The sequence below is a fragment of the Myxine glutinosa genome, chromosome 8 (assembly GCF_964187855.1).
Source record: "Myxine glutinosa chromosome 8, kmMyxGlut1.1, whole genome shotgun sequence".
NCBI classification, from domain to species: Eukaryota; Metazoa; Chordata; class Myxini; order Myxiniformes; family Myxinidae; genus Myxine; species Myxine glutinosa.
In genome coordinates this window covers 132,681,116-132,700,534 of record NC_136268.1, presented here as the reverse complement: position 1 = coordinate 132,700,534, position 19,419 = coordinate 132,681,116, and the positions used below count along the sequence as shown (strand labels likewise).

The following is a 19,419-nucleotide window of genomic DNA, read 5'->3' as shown; positions in this document are numbered from 1 at the left end:
GGGAGAGACAGATGTTCAGCAATGGATACAAAATGTAAGAGGTGCATTCATGAAACAGAAGGAAATTTGGAGGTCAAAGAAGTATAACACCAAAACTAAGCTAAGGACCTTTTACAGCAATGTGAATTCAGTCCTCTTATTTGGATGTGAATCTTGGAAAATCTCCAAAAAGTGGCATGCAAACTGGAGTCTTTCATCTCTAGTCGAGACAATAAAATCTTGAGAATCTTTTGGCATGACATGGCTCGTAAGACAAGTTTAAAGGATAACAGGGAGGAAAACATCATAGAAAATATCAAAATTATGAGGTGGAAATGGATTTGTCACATGTTACCATGGAGGATCAAGATGTACCAAAAAGAGCAATATGCTTGGACACATTTTCTTTTTTTGCTCGGAACCTGAAGAGCAATATGCTGGGCACCTGATGGGAAGAGAAGAGTTGGACGGCCAAGATAGATCTGGTGAAGTACAGTCGAGAAGGAAATGAACGGAATTAAATTGGCAAAAGTTCCGAAGAAGCTCCATATGCCAGGTGGCTTGATGGGTTAACAAGCAAGCAACAGCAATAATTAGGCGAATATTTAAGACAAGGTAAGAATATGATTGGGCTGCAGGGTACCCTAGTGGTATGAACACACTCCTCTGACCTGTGTGTGATGTGGTCAGATCATGTTTGTTTTACAGCCAATGTTGAACAAACCGTGGCTGTCTCCGACGTAATAGTAGTATTATCATTATTACCTGGCAAATAGAGTTGTTTTCCCATGACCAGCGATTGCAGAAACTGTATCACACCCCGTGAAGGCGTGACAGAAGAGCAGGTAGCTCTTCTGTGTTTCGGAGAGAGATTCTTTGATCTTTCGGACGTCATAAGAGCCGTTTGATGTGGTTAAGAAGAGTGGATGGTGGCTGTCTGAGCTATGGTGCACCAGCATTTCCAGCACGTCTGCATCTTCTGCCCGCACCTGGAAATATAACAACATGTACAAAGCATAATGAACCGTTCAAGAACAGATTTAACTTTTCAACAGTGTGAATTCTCTTATTTTTAAATTACCCCATCTCCCCCCGGGCTCCATCCAATAGTTATACGAACTGAAGACACAAATGGTACTGACCTCAACAGAGCCATCTGAAGCAGCAGCCAATGCCTCTCTCACAATTGAAGTGTCAGCATCATTGTCACACTGCTCCACAGTGATGTGATGTTTTCGGAAGGTTGAAGAGAGAAGGTGGATGAGCTCACTCTTGTTATGAGTGTTGTCCAGAAACTTTGCTCTTGGGGTCCAGTTGGACATATCCGGTCGAATCTGGAGATTACAGCAGGAATTCTTGGTATGCCGGATGTGGTCGTGATCTTTTGGTGATCTGCTGTAGCCATCAAAGACCACAATGATCTTCTGGGAGCAGCGGCCCAGATACTGCACGTAGCTCAGGTAACTGTTGGCGATCTCCTGCCAGGTCTGACGTTGTTCCCACTTCACCATGTAGACAAGCCATCCGCCATCAATTACGAGGGTGCAGCAGGGTTGGTTAGTCAAGTCAAGTGGATCAGTTAACGCCTTCAGGCTTGTATTTGAAAAGTCTGCCTTGTTTGCCTTGTTCATCTTCTGATCTTTGTTGCTGAACAGGGACAATGGGAAGGGAGTCAGCTCATACTGTAAGCTTGTCTCAACTGTCATATCCCGCTGGGCGAAAATGATCAGTCGGTTGAACAACTTTAGTGAGTCAAGGTGAATCTTTTTCTCGTTGACCAAGGGAAATTTTCTTAGTGATGACGGGGCTTTTATCTTTGACTTGACATCCATGGTCGACGTCACTGACTGTCCATCCAGCTTGATCTGCATCTCCATCCCAACTTCAGCTGCTCTCTCAGCATTGACTGCGTCATCTCCAGTGCTTGTGAATCCTGTTGAGAAAGACACGAGCAACTCCTTGTCTCTATCGTTGTCGAATGGCTTGATCTCCTCAAACCATTTTAGGACAAGTTCAACTGCCTCTGCATCTCGCTTCATCTGTGTCTTGGCAAGGTCTCTGTGGACTGGAACATGTTTACTGACGTCCTCCTCCATCCGCCGGTTGACATCAGACAGGTGACTGAGGGTGAGCACCCAGCATTTGTGGCCAGAAAAACTGTTTCTCATTCTTCCTCTGCTCAGTCCACCTTGTGACTTGGCTGCCTTCATTAATGTCTGCTCAATGCAAATGTCACACCATGTGCCGGACCACTCATGACTTGAGTAACGGACAACGTGGTTCCCGTGGGCAGTGAGACGTTCTAAGGTGTCTTTGTAAGCAGGCAAAGTTTCTAGTTCCTTCATGAGTTGACAGTACAGCCGTGCGCCCTTGGCATACTCATGATGGCCTGCAGCAGCAAAGATGTGAAGCATCTTGGTAACAATGCAGGACAGATGCCCATTGTGGTCTGCAAGTCGCTCGGTTCTGATAAAGACCTTGATCACATCTACCATGTGGTGGTACTCCACCCAGAGTGCAGGTGTTCTTCCTCCTTTTGCGAGTCGTTTGAAGGTTTCTTCAAACCTTTGCTCAAACACTGGCACTACTGGGTCTGAGTGTCTGGCTCCCATCTTCCCATCAGCCACCTTCTCCATGAAGGTCTTCATGTCACCACGCTCCTCCTCAGTGAAGGCAAGTTTCATGATGTGTTGATAGATGGCTGCATCGATGAGGAGGTGAACACGGATTGCCTTGTCAAAACATCCTCCATCCATGATGTGGTTGGCTGTCGTACTTCCAGGATAGATCAACTGGATCACATCTCGTAGTCCAGAATCTTCCATGATGTTACCCATTGATCCAAGATAAGACTTCAGCAGGTGAAAACCACCCAACCTTGGAATGACGGGTAGATTTGCCTGCTTTATTATATTCACAGCCTTCAGCCTCTCTCTTCCTTTTTCCTTCCTCATCAGTCTTGGACAAACTGTCACCTCTCGCAAACATAAGTTTGCATCGCAAATGGTACAGTGTTTCTTCTGCTACCAAGTCGTTGATCCCTTCCATGCGTCCAGTGACTTCAGTGCCCCAGTCATCCCCGCGACTCCGTGCTGTCTTCAGCAAGCTTGCCTTCAGTGTATCTGCAGTCAAATTATCTGGCACTCTGTATTTCTTTCTAGCTTGTGGATGGTGGCTCTTAGCTGGATTATTTTTGTAGAGCTGGGCTGGTTGGTTGCGAAGAATGCATACATCCTTATACAGGAGGTCAACTGACTGTGATCTTCTAGAACTGCAGCCAGTTGGTGAACTGAACTCACAAGTAGTGCGTCTTCTCTTCAACTTTGATGACTCTTTCTCTGCCTTTGATGCTTGAGCTGACTTATTGGTGGTTGCAACAAAGTTGTTGAACAGATCATTTTTACACTTCTGGTGGTACCTCAGTTTTCCTTCCTTTTGAGCCTCCTTCATACGTTCCACAACAGTAACATTTTCGACAGTTTCTGCTTGTTTCAATAAAGTTGAGTATCCCTTTGGAGTTGCCTGTATGAGCCTTTCAGCTGGTGTATCCGAGCGTGCACAGATGAAGCAATTGAGCACAGGTGGATAAACGTCTTCATCCATATTGCTAGACTCCATGTCCTGCAAAGTAGAAAATGAGATATATTTAGAAATTATTTTTCCACAAAGGAGTGTCTGTGGTGAAATATAAATGTTAACAATCAACTCAGAATCATGAAAAACCCTTATTTGACCCCTCATAAGTTACTTAAGGGCCGATTTAAAAAAAAAAAAATTCTCGAAAATAATTTTTCGGTACCCGAATTCAACAGCTTTTTTTCTGGGTTTCCCACGGGAGTTGACCTTCAACATTTTAACACATGTTATTACACACCTTTACAAACATATTGGTGAAGAAATTTTTTGGTAACAATTTAGTTAACAGATTTTCATATGTTTCCCTTACTAATATAGAAATACAAGTCAAACAAGTTGATGAGGATGGAGAAAGGAGGAAAATATGTTGGGGGAGATAGTAGAGGAATGTTAGGAAAGGAGAATGATTGAGGAAAAAATACTGAAACCAACAATGCTTTTTTCTTTGGCTTCCTTTGATCGAGGAAGCTGATATTTGGGCACAACAGGTCGCATGTGCTTGGGAAAAAAATGGGTGTTTTCCATTTTTTGATTAATCAATTATTATTATTTTTATTTTTTTGATACAGAATCGAGGCTCGTGAAAGAGCTAACATTTATCACACAAACAAATCAATCAGACAAAAAATATATATAAAAAGAGGGAGCGGTAGACAAGATGGGGAGAGAAGGGGAAACACACAAACAACATTTGAGAGCAGGGACATCGGGAGATGTGTGGGAAGGAGAGGGCTTGGGTGGAGAAGGCGTGGGAAGGGGGCGGGGGGGGGGGGGGTGGGAGAAGTATAAAACACAAGGACACCAAGGACTTCCAGGACCGAAGTTGGTATTTCATAAAAGTGGATTTGGGATGAAATTAGTGGGGGTAGAAAAGATCAAGGTTTTGGATGGGGGAGGATAAGAGATGGTGGTGAACAGCTGTTTTAAAGACCTGGAGGGAGGAGTGGGATTGAAGAGAGTGAGGGAGTTTGTTCCAGAGGCGGGAGAAAAGAGGAATGAAGGAGTGAAGGTGAGCAGAGAGTCTTGATTTTGGCAGTTTAACCATAAGAGGGTTGCGGGCAGATCTTGTGCGACCTGTAGGAATATTTGGTGGACGGAGCCCAGAGAGAGCTGGGGAGACGGAAAGACCACCAACCTGCCTGCGGTGAGTGAGTGAAAGGCCCTTGGAGTTAGCTTAGCTTCATTGCGAGAGATTCCAATGATTCTGAACGCTTTGGTTTCAACAGCGTGAAGATGAGCACGGTGTGAGGCAGGAGCACCAGCCCAGAGGGGAGAGCAGTATTCCATTGAAATTACTTAATTAATTGATTAAGTAATTAATTAATTACTTAATTGATTAATTACTTAATTATTATCGATTTATTAATCACTTTTTTATTTTCTTTCACCTATGAGCATTATCTCAGGCACTTTTTGAGCTGATATTGTAATTATTATTATTTTACTTATTATTAATTGTAATTGTAATTGTAATTATTGTAATTATATATTATTTGTAATTTGAGCTTTTTAAGTTGATATTTGGACAGGACAATGACCAAGTGATTTGGCTGTAAATTAGATTTCTGATTTATTGTACACCACTCCTTTCCTATGCCATCTCCATTATTATTTAATTATTATTTAATTATTATTATAATTATTTAATTATTCGAATAATGACTTCGTTAATTTTTTTTTTTTAAGTTACTGATTCGGATGTAACGGTGATGGTTTAGGTATGCTATTAGCCGATTGATTAATAATTCAATTATTATTGAATTATAATAAATTATTATTTATTTATTTTAATTACACAATTAATCAATTAATCTACACTTCTCCCTCCCTATACCGTCTCTATGTGCTGCTGCACGGTGGCATCGCTGAGCGCCTCTGGCGCCCCGGCAATGCCGTGCTCTGGAGGATATATTATTAATTTTTTTTGCATGGTGATGGTATACTTTGAATATATCTGCACTTGTTGCCTATTTACTTTCTATCTCGGGACTGAGACATCAGGCAGATGTTTTCCGCAAAGCAAAGTTCCTCTAGCTGTTCAAATTGATTCATCCAAGTTATTTCCGTCCTTCTCTGCTCAGTTGTTTTCCACAACACCCAGTCTAACACCACTAAAACAGTTATGGAAACAACAAGCAACATTGTTTGACACCTATAGTAGCTTCAAATTCGGATCACAACTTATTGTTGAAAATTATGCTGCATTTGTATCCATTGTAGGTACTCTTTATCATCCATACAAATTTATATAGTGTTGTAGTTATGCTTTAAACTCAATGTTTATGATAACTAAATAACTCATTTAAAAAAATTAATTTTAATTTCAAATGTTGTCTCTCTGATGCCTTAATTTTACTTTTCTTCACTCTTTCTACAACAAACCATTAAAAACTCGTTTTTAAATCCATCTTTTTCGTTTTGATGTTTTTCTTTTTCCTTCAGGCCACAATTTTGGTCGAAAAATTGAGATGGATTTCATCTGGTGTGAAATTTATTATCATTTCTACAACAGCTGCAATTTCAGCCATTAGCTGAGCCAAACCTGTCTGTCTAACACATCATCCCATATCTGTGAGACACAAGTGAAACATATCGTGCCGTTTAATGTCCTTTGGAGATTGGTCTTCTGTATTAATATCTGCATCCGGATAGAGATACATGTATTATCCCCCAAAGACAATAATCTGCTCATCTCCCATGCAGCACTTCTCTCCTCTTTATTTATTTATTTATTTATTTTGACTTTGTCAGATGCCAAAGTCAATACGACAAAAACGGCACATTCATTTTGTTTTACTCTCCCTTATCAATATGCCTTGTGCTCAATATGTCAGATGCAGAAGGCTGTATATAGGAAGATAAGTTTAACATGGGGGAGGAGGATATTGCTATACAAAAGGCACACTGCATCAAAGTTTGCTCCTAATGATGACATGATATAGCAGTGAATGATATGATGTTTACAGCAATTAGCTGTGCAGGTATGAAAATAATGAAAATTGCTGATTTGCACCAAAAATACCAGAAATCAATTAGAAATAGTCTTGTTAACCATTCATTTTTCCATTTGCACTTCAAATTATGCTTCTTCTTTGTTTTCACTCTTATTAGGTGTGCCTCCGATCGCTTCGCTGATAGGTTTAATAAAAATACAGCCTGTTGTTCAAATTTTGTACAAAAGTCTACAAATTTCAATTGTACTTCACAAACATATCTATCTGTGAGTGTCAATGTGGATTTAAAAGGAAGTAAAACACGTGAAAAAGGATTTTTCATAACGCGTAATTGTTGTTGGTTGGCGCGACTGTGGTTGTTGTTGTTTTGTGTGCTCCATATGTGTACTTTAATATATTTTTCCATTGTTTCGAGAAGTATTAATATATTTCCTTTTGTGTGATCCTCTCGTGCCCTTCTAAAGGGTTCCTGCTGTTGTCGAATAAAAATGTTACCATTGGAATGGTTACATGATGCTCGAGGTCCTGCTTCTTCACCCTCAATCGCAGGAACACGGTCTTTTAAAACAGGCAGGTTTGTGATTATAGGAACGATTTTTTGATCCAAGTCAATCGATTATTAGCTTTCCAACCAAGTAGATTGATTACTACCTTTCCAACAGTGCCATTTGCATTATTCCAGGACAGCAAAAACTCTGAACAAAGTGTTACAGACAGTGAAATTTGGTTCTTTATATATGGGTTTATTGAAAATTCTATGTGGGATTATTGGGATTATTAAAATTATATATATTGGATTATTGGAATTATTAAAATTATATATATGGGATTAATGAAATTCTCCGACCTGGGCAATTGCCATGATGATATCATACCCACATATGGACCATGATGATATCATCACAACTACGTCATGACTGAAAACATAGAAGGGCCACTAGCAGTGCAATAATATCAAAGTCAAAAGCTGTCACCAAACAGATAAAAGACGAAGCTACCGACCAGTTTTGCCTTTATTGGGGCTCATCAGAGCAACACATCGCTGAATCATCCATTTTATGTAGGCTTAAATGGCTGATGCACTTGCGAAAGATGCATCTCTAATTGTCATCGTTGATGCCAGATCATATTTTTAATCCTCCATCACAATGACGTCATGGCTGCAGACCTATATATATACATATATTATATATACATATATACATATATATATACATATATATATATATATATACATATATTATATATATATGTATGTATATATATATATGTATATATATATTATTATATTAATATGTATATATACTATATGTATATATACTATATGTATATATATATATATATATATATACTATATGTATATATACTATATGTATATATATATATATATATATATATATATATATATATACTATATGTATATATATATATATATATATATATATATATATATATATATATATATATATATATATATATATATATATATATATATATATATATATATATTCCCCGATGGGCCACCATCATCATCAAACAAAGCAGCCAACCATCTGCAGCAAATTTCAACACGTTTGATATCATCGTTGGCCAGAAATTTGATGACTATTCACTCTTCCACCCTCTTTATTTCCCTTGCTGTCATTCTTATCTTAAGTTCATGCATTAAAGGAGGAAACACATCATTAGTTGTTGTTAACAACAATTAAAATACATTTGTTTAAACAATTATTATTTTCCATACATTACTCTGCCTTATTATAAAAATATAAATTCCAGGTAAAATTAGAACCACGTTCGTTCCTCTTGGGCATTTTTATAATGAGGCTTATGATTGGTGGTAACAAAACATGGAGGGAAGAATGAGAACTGGCTTGGAATTTTGGGAGATTTTGAAACTCCCAAAATCTAGAATCATTACTGACCTCCCCTCATTCGTTCCTCTTTTTCCCAATTGTGGGGCCATTTTCAACATTCTCTTCAATCTCATTCATGCCTCAATGTTATCAGGACAGCTATTCACCACCATCTGAGATCATCACCCACTCAAAACCGTGATCTTTTGTATCCCTATTCACCCTCCTCAAGCAAACGTCTTTCCAAATTTTCATTTTTTTCTTCTTGTGAGTTTGCGGCTGTATCCGTCTTGTCCACTCCCTGTGTCTTTCCCTCTCCCTTATTCTTCCCCACATCCCATATTTCTCCAAGCGTCCCTCTACTTTGGTCCCCCAACTCCGCTGTTGGTGTCTTTTCCCCCTCTCCTTCAAACTGTTCCAATTTTGTTCTGTTACGTCTTGATCCATTATATGTTCTAGCTCCTCCATGAGCCTCAACCTTGTCTCGAAGAAAATGAATTGTGGCAAAAGTACACAAGTTTTTCTGATGAGACAATTCCAATGAGCAAGTGGAAAGTGTTTGTATGTGGTGCTGCTGATGGCATGTTCATGGTGTCTGTTAATCTCAGGAATTGTTTCCTTTTACTTCATTCCTAGTTCTTTATAGGTGAAACTCCATCTTTAACCACTGAAAATGTTTGGCTGTAATGTTACTTTCATATACTTAAACCTACACTTAATATTCATTCCTTTAGAGGCCATATGTATATTCATGTATGCAGGGAGGAGGGGTGTTGTGTTCTTTCTTATGTGCTTGATTATTTCCGAGTTTGCTGTTGCTGTTGTTGTTGTTGTTGTTGGTGGTGAATTGCCGGATGCTTAGGGATTGCTGGAAAGGGATGATGATGTAAGCAGAAGGGAATGTGGGAGAGATGGGAGGGATGCCATCTTTACGGTGTCGGAGATATGCTGGTGGTTCCGTGCCTCAAATAAACGGTCTTGTACATAACGATCAGTGCCATTGTTTAGCATTTATTGAGTGACACAACATTGGCCAAAAGGATGGCGGAATTTTCGATTACCTCACCGGCGCAATTTTTGGCTTTACCGGGCAAACCGCCTGTTCCATGGCCTCGGTGGTTGTCGTCCTTTCATACCTACCTGCTTGCAATGAATCTGCAAGACGCGGGGGATATAGTTTAGGCCATGATCCATGTGTAGGAGAAAGGAAGGGGTGAGGGTTAGTTTAAATTCAAAATTTTGCAAACGTTATAAATCGCAAAGATCATCATCTTTGAAGCTAGACTTTTCAGTGACATGACAAAACGGCTAAAGTCATAACCTGGGTCCTTGTACTCTCAAACAATTTCTACAAATGGGCACCAAGGTGCAGGGTCTCACCCCCTCATCCTGTGTTCAAGTGTTTGATGTGATAATTAAAGCTCACCACTCCTGCCTGTCTGAAACCTGAAAGCTTTGACACAGAAAAGCTGAGAAGGTACAAAACCCCATCCCAGAAACTTTCTCATTGTGGCCTCAAGCCATCCAGTGGCTGCCTCACAGATCAGCAGGCATCTTAAAAAAGCATACCGCCACAACAGCTGTTCCACTTCTTTTAATGCAGCAGAATAACAAAATGCAAAATGATTAATCTGCTGTTGTTTACAAACAGAAAAATAACTACAAGACATCCCAAAATGCAAAGTCTGCTCTCTCCTGCTTTGTACAGTACTCAAAATAAACTTGACCAAAACAACAAATTATATATATATATATATATATATATATATATATATATTGTTACATATTTATGTGAATGTATGTGAATTACCATTCAGGTCTTTGCTTATCCGTGTGTAGTATATTAAGTTGTTGTGTAGTTGTTGTGGTTGGAGGGTCAGGAGCCCTTCTGAGGGAGTGGCCGGAAACGGAAGTGACCGGAAACGGAAGAGGAAAAGACACGAGGAAAAAAGGACGATTATTATTCTTCCTCGCCCCGCTCCGACAAAAGGTGGGATCGACCTTGCGCTGCGTGAAAAAGCGGCGTTCCGAAGCCTGTCTGGCGAGAGGAATTACCGGGACGTGTACCTGCCCGGTGGAGACGTCAAGTTGACGTGGGGCCGTGCATCGACCCCGCGTCTGGCATCGTGCGCGGCACCGTCCAAACAGACGCGTGCGGGTCGCACGTTGGGGCCTAACGCGCCTTGCAAGCGGCGTGGGGTATGGCTGGCTCTACCGTATCCGCTTCGCGTGGCCACGAGGGGCTGCAGCCACGGTGCCTGGTACGATACCTGCCCGGTGGAAACACGTCCACCCGGGGTTCGTTCAACCGCCCGAGTGCGGCGACGGCGACCATTATCTTGGTCAGGAGGGGCCCAGAGACATTGTGCGGGACCGAGACCAAAAGGGTGTCGTGAGTACTCACCGGGACACACATGTATAAGATGGCCATCTTAATCCTAGGGAATTGATTGTGAATTGGGAATTGGTGATGATTGTGTATTGTTGATTGCTCGGGGAAAATCTCCGTGGTTGTGTCATTGAAATTGTATGGTATCATTACCATTGGAAATATATCCTTGAACTTCAGTTGTCTCCTGGGTGAAATTCATATGGATTGCGTGGCGAAAGCGCATATATAATACAGCTTGCTGGCGGAGTTCCTCTCACGGTCCGGGGGTCACCGAGACCAGGTATTCACCGAGGTGACCACGTAACAATATATATATATAGAAACATATATATATATATATATATATATATATATATATATATATATATATATATATATATCTATATATATATATATTATATATATATATATATATATATATATATATATATATATATATATATATATTGTTGCGGATTTGAGAATCCTGTGTTTTTTTTTATTGTTGTAAGTGTGATGAATCTTGTTGTAAATATCACCCTCCGTAGTGTAAAGGTCAAAGGTCGTCCTCCTAGTTACTCCATATACATACACGTAGCCAATCATATACCCTCTTAAGTAGTTATCTCCTTATTATGTGTATTAGTTTAAGGCTGTGTCTTCCATTAATTGACAATGCATTGCACCGAATTCAAATAAGGTAGATTCCCTTTCATTCCCAAAGCCCCCCATTCCCAAAGCCTCGATTGCCAACTGCATTCGCCCTCCATTAGCCACGAGGTCATCTCGGAGAAGAAAGGCGTGGCCCCCACCTCATCATGAAGGGTGGAGCCCCGAGCGACCAACCAAGGCTCAGGGGTTTGGCTTGAGAGGGCGGAGAGAGAACGATCGGGGAGGTTTGCGAAGGTTTGAGGGTGTGGCCTATATAACCCGCAGCGGGACGCCCCCGCAATAGATGAGCCCTTGGAAAGCACGCGACGCACCTGAGACGAGCTGTGTGATCCATGAGATGAGTCCTTGGAGAGCACGTGACGCACCCCACCTGAGACGAGTTGAGGGAGAGAGAAGCACGAATGAGCTTTGAGACCATCGCAGCTTTGAACCACCCCAGCTTGAACCATCGCAGCTTTAACCACCGCAGCTTTGGGCTTTGACGGCAGTTTCGATCGTGGCCGCGAAGGAACGCCGCCGGGCGAAACCGATCGAGAAGGGGTGGCGGCTGCTCACTCCCGGCCCAACCATGCTACGGTTCCAGTTGAACCTTCCTCTCCTTCCAGCCATTCGTTCCTGCCTTCATCCCCCCCCCCCCCCCCCCCCCCCCCCCCCCGTGTAAGTCTGCTCGTCGTCCGTCTTTTATGTTGTCCTGGGGTGTAAGTAAGTTTGCATAGTATAAGCTAGTAATTGCACTGTCTTCTGGTCCTTCCATCCTTCTGTAAATTATTTTCTTATTCTTCCTCTTCCTTGGTGTCTTTTGACTTGTAAATAGTAGTAATAAATCCTGTTATTTCCTACTTTGGTCTTCTTCTTCTGCTTCTTCTTCTTCTTCTTCACATCCGTTTCGTCCTTGTCTTTTCCCTCATTGAATACCTGTGGCGTGATTTTGGCCAACGTTTCAGGATCGGGTTTAGTCTGTGGTAATGGCTCGAACGTCGTGTTGCTAACACCGCTCGGCAATTATAACATCTAAAACCGGGGTTCGAGCGGGAGTCCCTCCTTTGCTCGCGGTCAGGAGTGGCACTCAGGTCCTTGGGACTTTTTGTTGACCAAGTACCCTGGCTGCTCCTGACCGGGAGGAGCGTTGGGACCCCCAGGACTCACGTCGGTCAGTCGCGGACAAGGGGATTAATCCCCTCTTCTTAATGGGAAAAACATTGGTGTCAGGAGCGAGATTCGGACCTCAAGCGCGCTTAGCGTGCTCAAATTACGAGTGGCCCACAATTTTTATTTATAACATCAAAATTAAAATCGTGCCATGGATGGTCAAGGTGATCGGATGCCGGTTGGGGAGTTAGAGGGGTTAGAATCAACCCAGGACCCCAGGGAAATGTATATGGGGGAGAGGGAGGAGGAGAGCAATGAAGATGTGTTTGAAGGGGTATCAGGTGCACAAGGTGGCGCCCTCGCGCACGTGGTTGGAGGGGCACAAAATGGCACCTCGCACATGGCTGCGGCGGCCGCACCCGCTGCACAAGTGGGAGGGATTTACATGCAGGCCCTCCTGCGCAGCTGCAGGCAGCTGTACAGATGAATGTGGGGAGCCAAATTGAGCGATTGGGAGGCCAAATTGAAGGGATGGAAAACAGAATGAGGGATGAAGCAAGGGGTACCAGTGAACAGTTGGGAAATAAATTTGAGGGATTAGAAAATCAAATCGGGGGATTGAGAGACGGGTTGGGTAGTCTAGAACAAAGGATGGGGGAGCGATTAGAAAATCAAATTGGGGGGCTAGAAGCTAAATTTGAGGGTTTAGACAATACATTTGAGGGTTTAGACAATACATTTGAGGGTTTAGACAATAAATTTGAGGGTTTAGACAATAAATTTGAAGGTTTAGACCAAAAATTTGAGGGGTTAGACAACGGGATGAAAGAGGTGAAGAATGGGTTAGGGGGGTTAGGGGTTAGAAACACAATGGAAGGCAAATTGCGGGAATAGGGGAGCAATCCGCCAGGGAAATTAAGCAGATGGGAGATCAGATAGAGGAGGTGAAAATCGGGTTGGAAACTAAATTGGATGCCCAGAGGAATGATTTGGAGCAGATGAGGGCAGCCTCTACCAAGGAGATGGGAGAAATGGGGGAGGAGATCAGACGAGGTGTGGGCGAGGAGTTCGCGGGGGTACGCGAGGAGGTAAAGCGAGGTGAGGAGCGTGTGGAGAAAGAGGTGAGAAACAGGATACAGGGGGGAATAGAGGATCTGACGAGGGGAGTAGAACAGCTGACGGTGGGACAGAAGGAATTAGTGGATCAGGTGGAAAAGAACACTGCGGTAATCGGGGGGTTAAAGGCGACTCAGAAGGAGATAAAAGAGGGACTTATAGCGACGAAGAGGGAATGTCAGATGGTACGTGAGGGGTTGACAAAGAGGTTGGACGAGGTAACGGAGGCAATGGAGACGAAAGAACGGGAAGTAAGGATGCACATAGAGACGACTAAGGTGGCATTAGAGGAAGAAATTGAGGGGGCGCACCAGGAATAAAAGAGGTGAAGCAAAAATTAGAGGATGTGGAAGAGGGGGTGAGTGAAATTAAGAAGAGACGGAGGGAAACTCAGAGGGAGATAAAGGAGGAGGTGATGGAATTGGTGCAAGGTCTGTGCTCAAATCGTGATGATGTGCTTACTAACCAAATAAAGAGTTTGCAGGTGGCGGAGGAGGTGCGGAGACGAGGTGCCGAGGTGAGTGGCGATATACTCGGAAATGTATATGGTGTGAGGGGAGATTCAGTCGGCTTGGGTGTTGGTGTAGACCCGGGTGTTCGTGAGAGGCCGCTGGTAAAGTGTGCGACAGGTACAGAGTGTGAAGGAGGAGGTGTGCGAGGAGGTCCGACTATGGGGGGTGTGAGGAAAAAGTGCGCGCCAAGGAGTGAGTGTGCTGTCGAGAGTGAGTTGGTCGTAGCGCAGGTGCGGGGGGGGGGGGGGGCACATGGAAGCGCGTGATGGGGAGTGTTACAGGGGATGTAACAAAGGAGTGCACACCTGTGGTGAGTGTTACGGAGGACGTAACGGGAGAGTGTGCACAAGAGGATGCACGAGAGAGGGGTGTAACGGACGGGTGCATGATTGCAGAGTCCGCTGTCGAGAGTCAGGGTAAATGCGCGACCGAGTGTGGTGGTGAGAGTAGTGAGAGTGACACGGAGCACGAGTTCGGTTGTGGCAGGTGAGAGAGGATGCACACCTGGAATGGAAGGATGCACACCTGGAATGGTCGAGCGCGTGTGGAATGCACACTTGAGTTGGTAGTGAGGCACGTGATTGCGTGTGCAGGTGAGTGCACACCTGTGGTTGTCACAGAGGATTGGGCACGAAGAGGTGTGTTGGTGAGGTGTGCGAACGATGAGTGTGTACTAAGGTGTGCGGTGGTCAGGTGTGTGACAAAGTCTGTGAGCGGAATGAGTGTACATGGGTGTTGTGTAAGAGAAGGTGCAATGACGGAGAGCACGGAGACAGCTGGATGTGTGAGCAAGGAGCGGAACGCGGGCTGTGAGCATGCAAGTGGAGCATCGACGTTAAACGGGATAGCGGTTAGATCGACTTGTAGCTGAAGCGAGCCCTCGGTTCGTGCCGGGCTTCGTGCGCAGCGGGAACCAGCGGGGATCGTAACCACGGCGGTTTCGAAGGAACCGCCGTACGCGATCCACGCCGGGCCTCGCTCTAGACGGTCGCGTTCGTGCTCCGCTAGGTGGAGCGGGTGGCCCGGTCGGAAGGGTCGTCACGGCGACCCCTTGTGGTTGAGGTGTTCCGGCAGGGCGAGATCGGACCATCGGGCGGGGGATCAGACTGTTCCGTGCCGAGATGGTGCGTGGAATCTCGGCCCGAATAAACCTCCTTCCCCGCACCGAATGCCGGACGGACCCAACCGCCGGCAACGAACCACCCGCATTCATTGCTCGGCTTTGCGAAGCCGAGCTTTGGAAATGAATTGGCGCACCGAGAGGCTCAAGTGTGTAGACGTGTGAGGGTGGTAGCAGTAACAAATTGGAAAAGCAAAATTTGTTATTGGAAAATTTTTGATTAGTTGGAATTTGATGAGCGAAATTTATAGTGGAAGATGCCCGATGTGGTGGGATGGCAACTCTGCCATCCCTCACAACGGGGAACATGAGCAATAGCTATGGGATTTGGCAGTGAAAACTAGCCCAGGAGGGTTAGGATAAAATGGTAGGGATCTAGAGATGACCATAGGTAACTGGAGATTTAAGTAGCGACATTGGACAGGTAGTGGGGATATAGAGAGGGTAGTTGGATTATAATGACGAGGGAGCGCAATAATGTAAGGGGCGACGGGGAAGCGCGAGTGTTAGCAGGAAACCAGGTAGATTAGATGATGCCGTGTGTGTGAGAGTATTGATATCGAGCAAATGAGGAATTGCGGGGCAATGCTTGGGAGAAATGTGAGTTGTATTGAGCGTGGAAGTGTATGGAGCAGTGCGTGAGGAACAATTGGTTGTGCGTTATATTGTAATGATTGAAGAAGCCTGAGAGGAAGTAGGGTGCAGGTGGCACCAGGTGTGATTGCACACGTGTGCAAGTGAACAGGTATATGGAGCAGTGTATGAGTGAGTAATAGTGATTGAGTGTTGTGTTGACCGAATGGTCCTGGAGCAAGGAGGGTGCAGGAAGCACCAGGTGTAGGAGTGATTGCACAGGTGTGCCAATCCAGGTGAGCATGGTTGTATGGAATAAATGGTCTGGAATATATGGATTATGGAATGGATGGTATGGAGTGAGTATGGTGGAAACTGTGGAGTGGAGTGGATGGTGCGAAGGTGTGTGTGGGGAGGATGGACCCCATCACGAATACCCGGGGAGGGTAGTTTAAGAGTTAGGTAGAGGGAGTAGGTAAATTGTGGTTGGATATTGGCATCTGTGGTGCATGGTGGAAGAATGGTGTTTGAATGGGTGCATTAGTGTCGTGGAAATGGCTGGGCGTGTGGCCTGTTAGTGTGTGTAGTTGAATGGGCACTCCGCCACTGTTAGGATGTCGGCCAGGTGAGGCCGCAGGTGGGCTCTGGGAGCTGGTAGAGTTGTTGTGGATGGGGCCCGAGGATCCGGAGGACGGACCCGGGTAGCCCAGTGCCAGAGAGGGCACCGAGTGGGGTAAGCGCCCAGGAGGGCCTTCCCCAGTTAGATAGGTTAGGTTAAGGAGCAGGTAAGCTCGGAGGCAACTGCAGTGGTGGAGGTGTGCAGGTGGGTAGACCTGCTGGGAGAGCCACACGACCCAGTCCTGAAATTGTGCCAAGGCACAGGGAGTTGAATCGGGGGAGTGAGACCCCAAATTGATGAAGCACCACAGTTTGGCCAATGGGAATTTGGTTCTTAAAACCGCATAGAGTAAGATTGCCAATGGATTGGCAGGGAAAGACCCCGGGTAGTGTAATGTGTATTAAAGTCATTTAGAGGATAGTTAGGATTAAGAATCTCCTCGCACCATCTACATCCACTCACCTGAGGTGACAAAACTCCACTGATGGCCCGAGATCTTGCTGGCGGACCTCGGTAACGTGGCATACAGGTGAACCACCCCTAGTCGGCCCCTGTGGGCCCTAAATAAAAACACACAATGGACACGTTCTGTGCTTGTTATTATTATGTCCAAATAGGCCGCCAGCAAGAAGAACATGAAGAAAGACAACATCTGGAAGAACATTGGCCAGCAGAGGGAGCCGAAGAGCAAGAGCAACAGGGGTTTGTTTTGTTGTTTATTTTGAACTGTGGTGACTGTGCACTGACTGGTGCATTTTTTGGTGCTTTATATGGTGCTGATTATTGGTGCTGGTGCATCGATGCAGCGCAGGCTGTCTCCCCCCCCCAAAAAGGAACAATCGCAGGTCCTGGGTTACGTTGTGTAAATACAATTAGCGTCATTTGTAAATAATGCTCCCCACCGTTCATGTATAGTTTGAAGACAATTCCGCAATTCGGTTAGCTGTGGGCGTAAATCTGTTAGGCAGGGTGCAATGCAGCAGGGGGACATACTTATTTGTGTTTTAAAACTGTCACACTCAGGGTCAGGTTAAATGTAGAGGGAACTACACCTACGTGTCACACTAAAGTTAAAGTTTTATAGGCCAGAGGATGTGCCTAGAGGATAAGGGTGCAGTGTTGCGGATTTGAGAATCCTGTGTTTTGTTTTTTATTGTTGTAAGTGTCATGAATCTTGTTGTAAATATCACCCTCCGTAGTGTAAAGGTCAAAGGTCGTCCTCCTAGTTACTCCATATACATACACATAGCCAATCATATACCCTCTTAAGTAGTTATCTCCTTATTATGTGTATTAGTTTAAGGCTGTGTCTTACATTAATTGACACTGCATTGCACCGAATCCAAATAAGGTAGATTCCCTTTCATTCCCAAAGCCCCCCATTCCCAAAGCCTCGATTGCCAACTGCATTCGCCCTCCATTAGCCACGAGGTAATCTCGGAGAAGAAAGGCGTGGCACCCACCTCATCATGAAGGGTGGAGCCCCGAGCGACCAACCAAGGCTCAGGGGTTTGGCTTGAGAGGGCGGAGAAAGAACGATCGGGGAGGTTCGCGAAGGTTTGAGGGTGTGGCCTATATAACCCGCGGCGGGACGCCCCCGCAAGAGATGAGCCCTTGGAAAGCACGCAACGCACCTGAGACGAGCTGCGTGATCCATGAGATGAGTCCTTGGAGAGCACGCGACGCACCCCACCTGAGACGAGTTGAGGGAGAGAGAAGCACGAATGAGCTTTGAGACCATCGCAGCTTTGAACCACCACAGCTTGAACCATCGCAGCTTTAACCACCGCAGCTTTGGGCTTTGACGGCAGTTTCGACCGTGGCCGCGAAGGAACGCCGCCGGGCGAAACCGATCGAGAAGGGGTGGCGGCTGCTCACTCCCGGCCCGACCGTGCTCCGGTTCCAGTTGAACCTTCCTCTCCTTCCAGCCATTCGTTCCTGCCTTCATCCCCCCCATGTAAGTCTGCTCGTCGTCCGTCTTTTATGTTGTCCTGGGGTGTAAGTAAGTTTGCATAGTATAAGCTAGTAATTGCACTGTGTCTTCTGGTCCTTCCATCCTTCTGTAAATTATTTTCTTATTCCTCCTCTTCCTTGGTTTCTTTTGACTTGTAAATAGTAGTAATAAATCCTGTTATTTCCTACTTTGTCTTCTTCTTCTTCTTCTTCACATCCGTTTCGTCCTTGTCTTTTCCCTCATTGAATACCTGTGGCGCGATTTTGGCCAACGTTTCAGGATCGGGTTTAGTCTGTGGTAATGGCTCGAACGTCGTGTTGCTAACACCGCTCGGCAATTATAACATCTAAAACCGGGGTTCAAGCGGGAGTCCCTCTCTTGCTCGCGGTCAGGAGTGGCACTCAGGTCCTTGGGACCTTTTGTAGACCAAGTACCCTGGCTGCTCCCGACCGGGAGGAGCGTTGGGACCCCCAGGACTCACGTCGGTCAGTCGCGGACAAGGGGATTAATCCCCCCTTCTTAAGGGGAAAAAGGCCGACGGAGAGATCCGCAACAATATATATATATCTATATATATGTACATATATTGTCATGTGACTACCCTGTGTGGTGAACACCACAGGGTGACATGGATGACCAAACAAGCTTCATACTCCGAATCGTTCAATCTAAAAATGACGGTATTTTATTCACGCGAGGGAAAAGCGGAATGACGAACTTACCTGGACGGCCTCCCTCCACCCGACATCTTCACACCTGTATAAATTAATTCAAACAACATGGAAATAAAATGTACAAAAATACCGGATTTATTAAAGAAAATGCCGGTAACAAAGAAAACACGAAAAAACTATATTCTTAATTGTATCGCTCCCAAACAGACCGGAATACAGACAAAGGGAAATATAACTGAAAAATAAATATGCGTTGTTTGTGGCACTTCACTCAAATCGGCTGGGGTGTCTCGT

General features: G+C 44.6%; 1 protein-coding gene across 1 annotated transcript; it reads right to left on the bottom strand.

The window, feature by feature from the left end:
• Positions 1-343: 343 nt before the first annotated feature.
• LOC144893200 (uncharacterized) lies at positions 344-2,393 on the bottom strand. The gene is made up of 3 exons (XM_078782844.1): positions 1,122-2,393; positions 745-968; positions 344-461 (listed from the first exon to the last, which is right to left on the bottom strand). The coding sequence occupies exons 1-3, from the start codon at positions 2,391-2,393 to the stop codon at positions 344-346; spliced, it is 1,614 nt and encodes a 537-aa protein (XP_078638970.1).
• Positions 2,394-19,419: the final 17,026 nt, after the last annotated feature.

Excerpts from the sequence above, each read along its gene's own strand:
- LOC144893200 (XM_078782844.1), bottom strand. The coding sequence starts at position 2,393 with ATGCTTCACATCTTTGCTGCTGCAGGCCATCATGAGTATGCCAAGGGC. Across the intron at positions 969-1,121 it reads CTTCAGATGGCTCTGTTGAG|GTGCGGGCAGAAGATGCAGA; the intron begins GTCAGTACCATT and ends TTATATTTCCAG. Across the intron at positions 462-744 it reads AAAACAACTCTATTTGCCAG|ATCTATCTTGGCCGTCCAAC; the intron begins GTAATAATGATA and ends GTACTTCACCAG.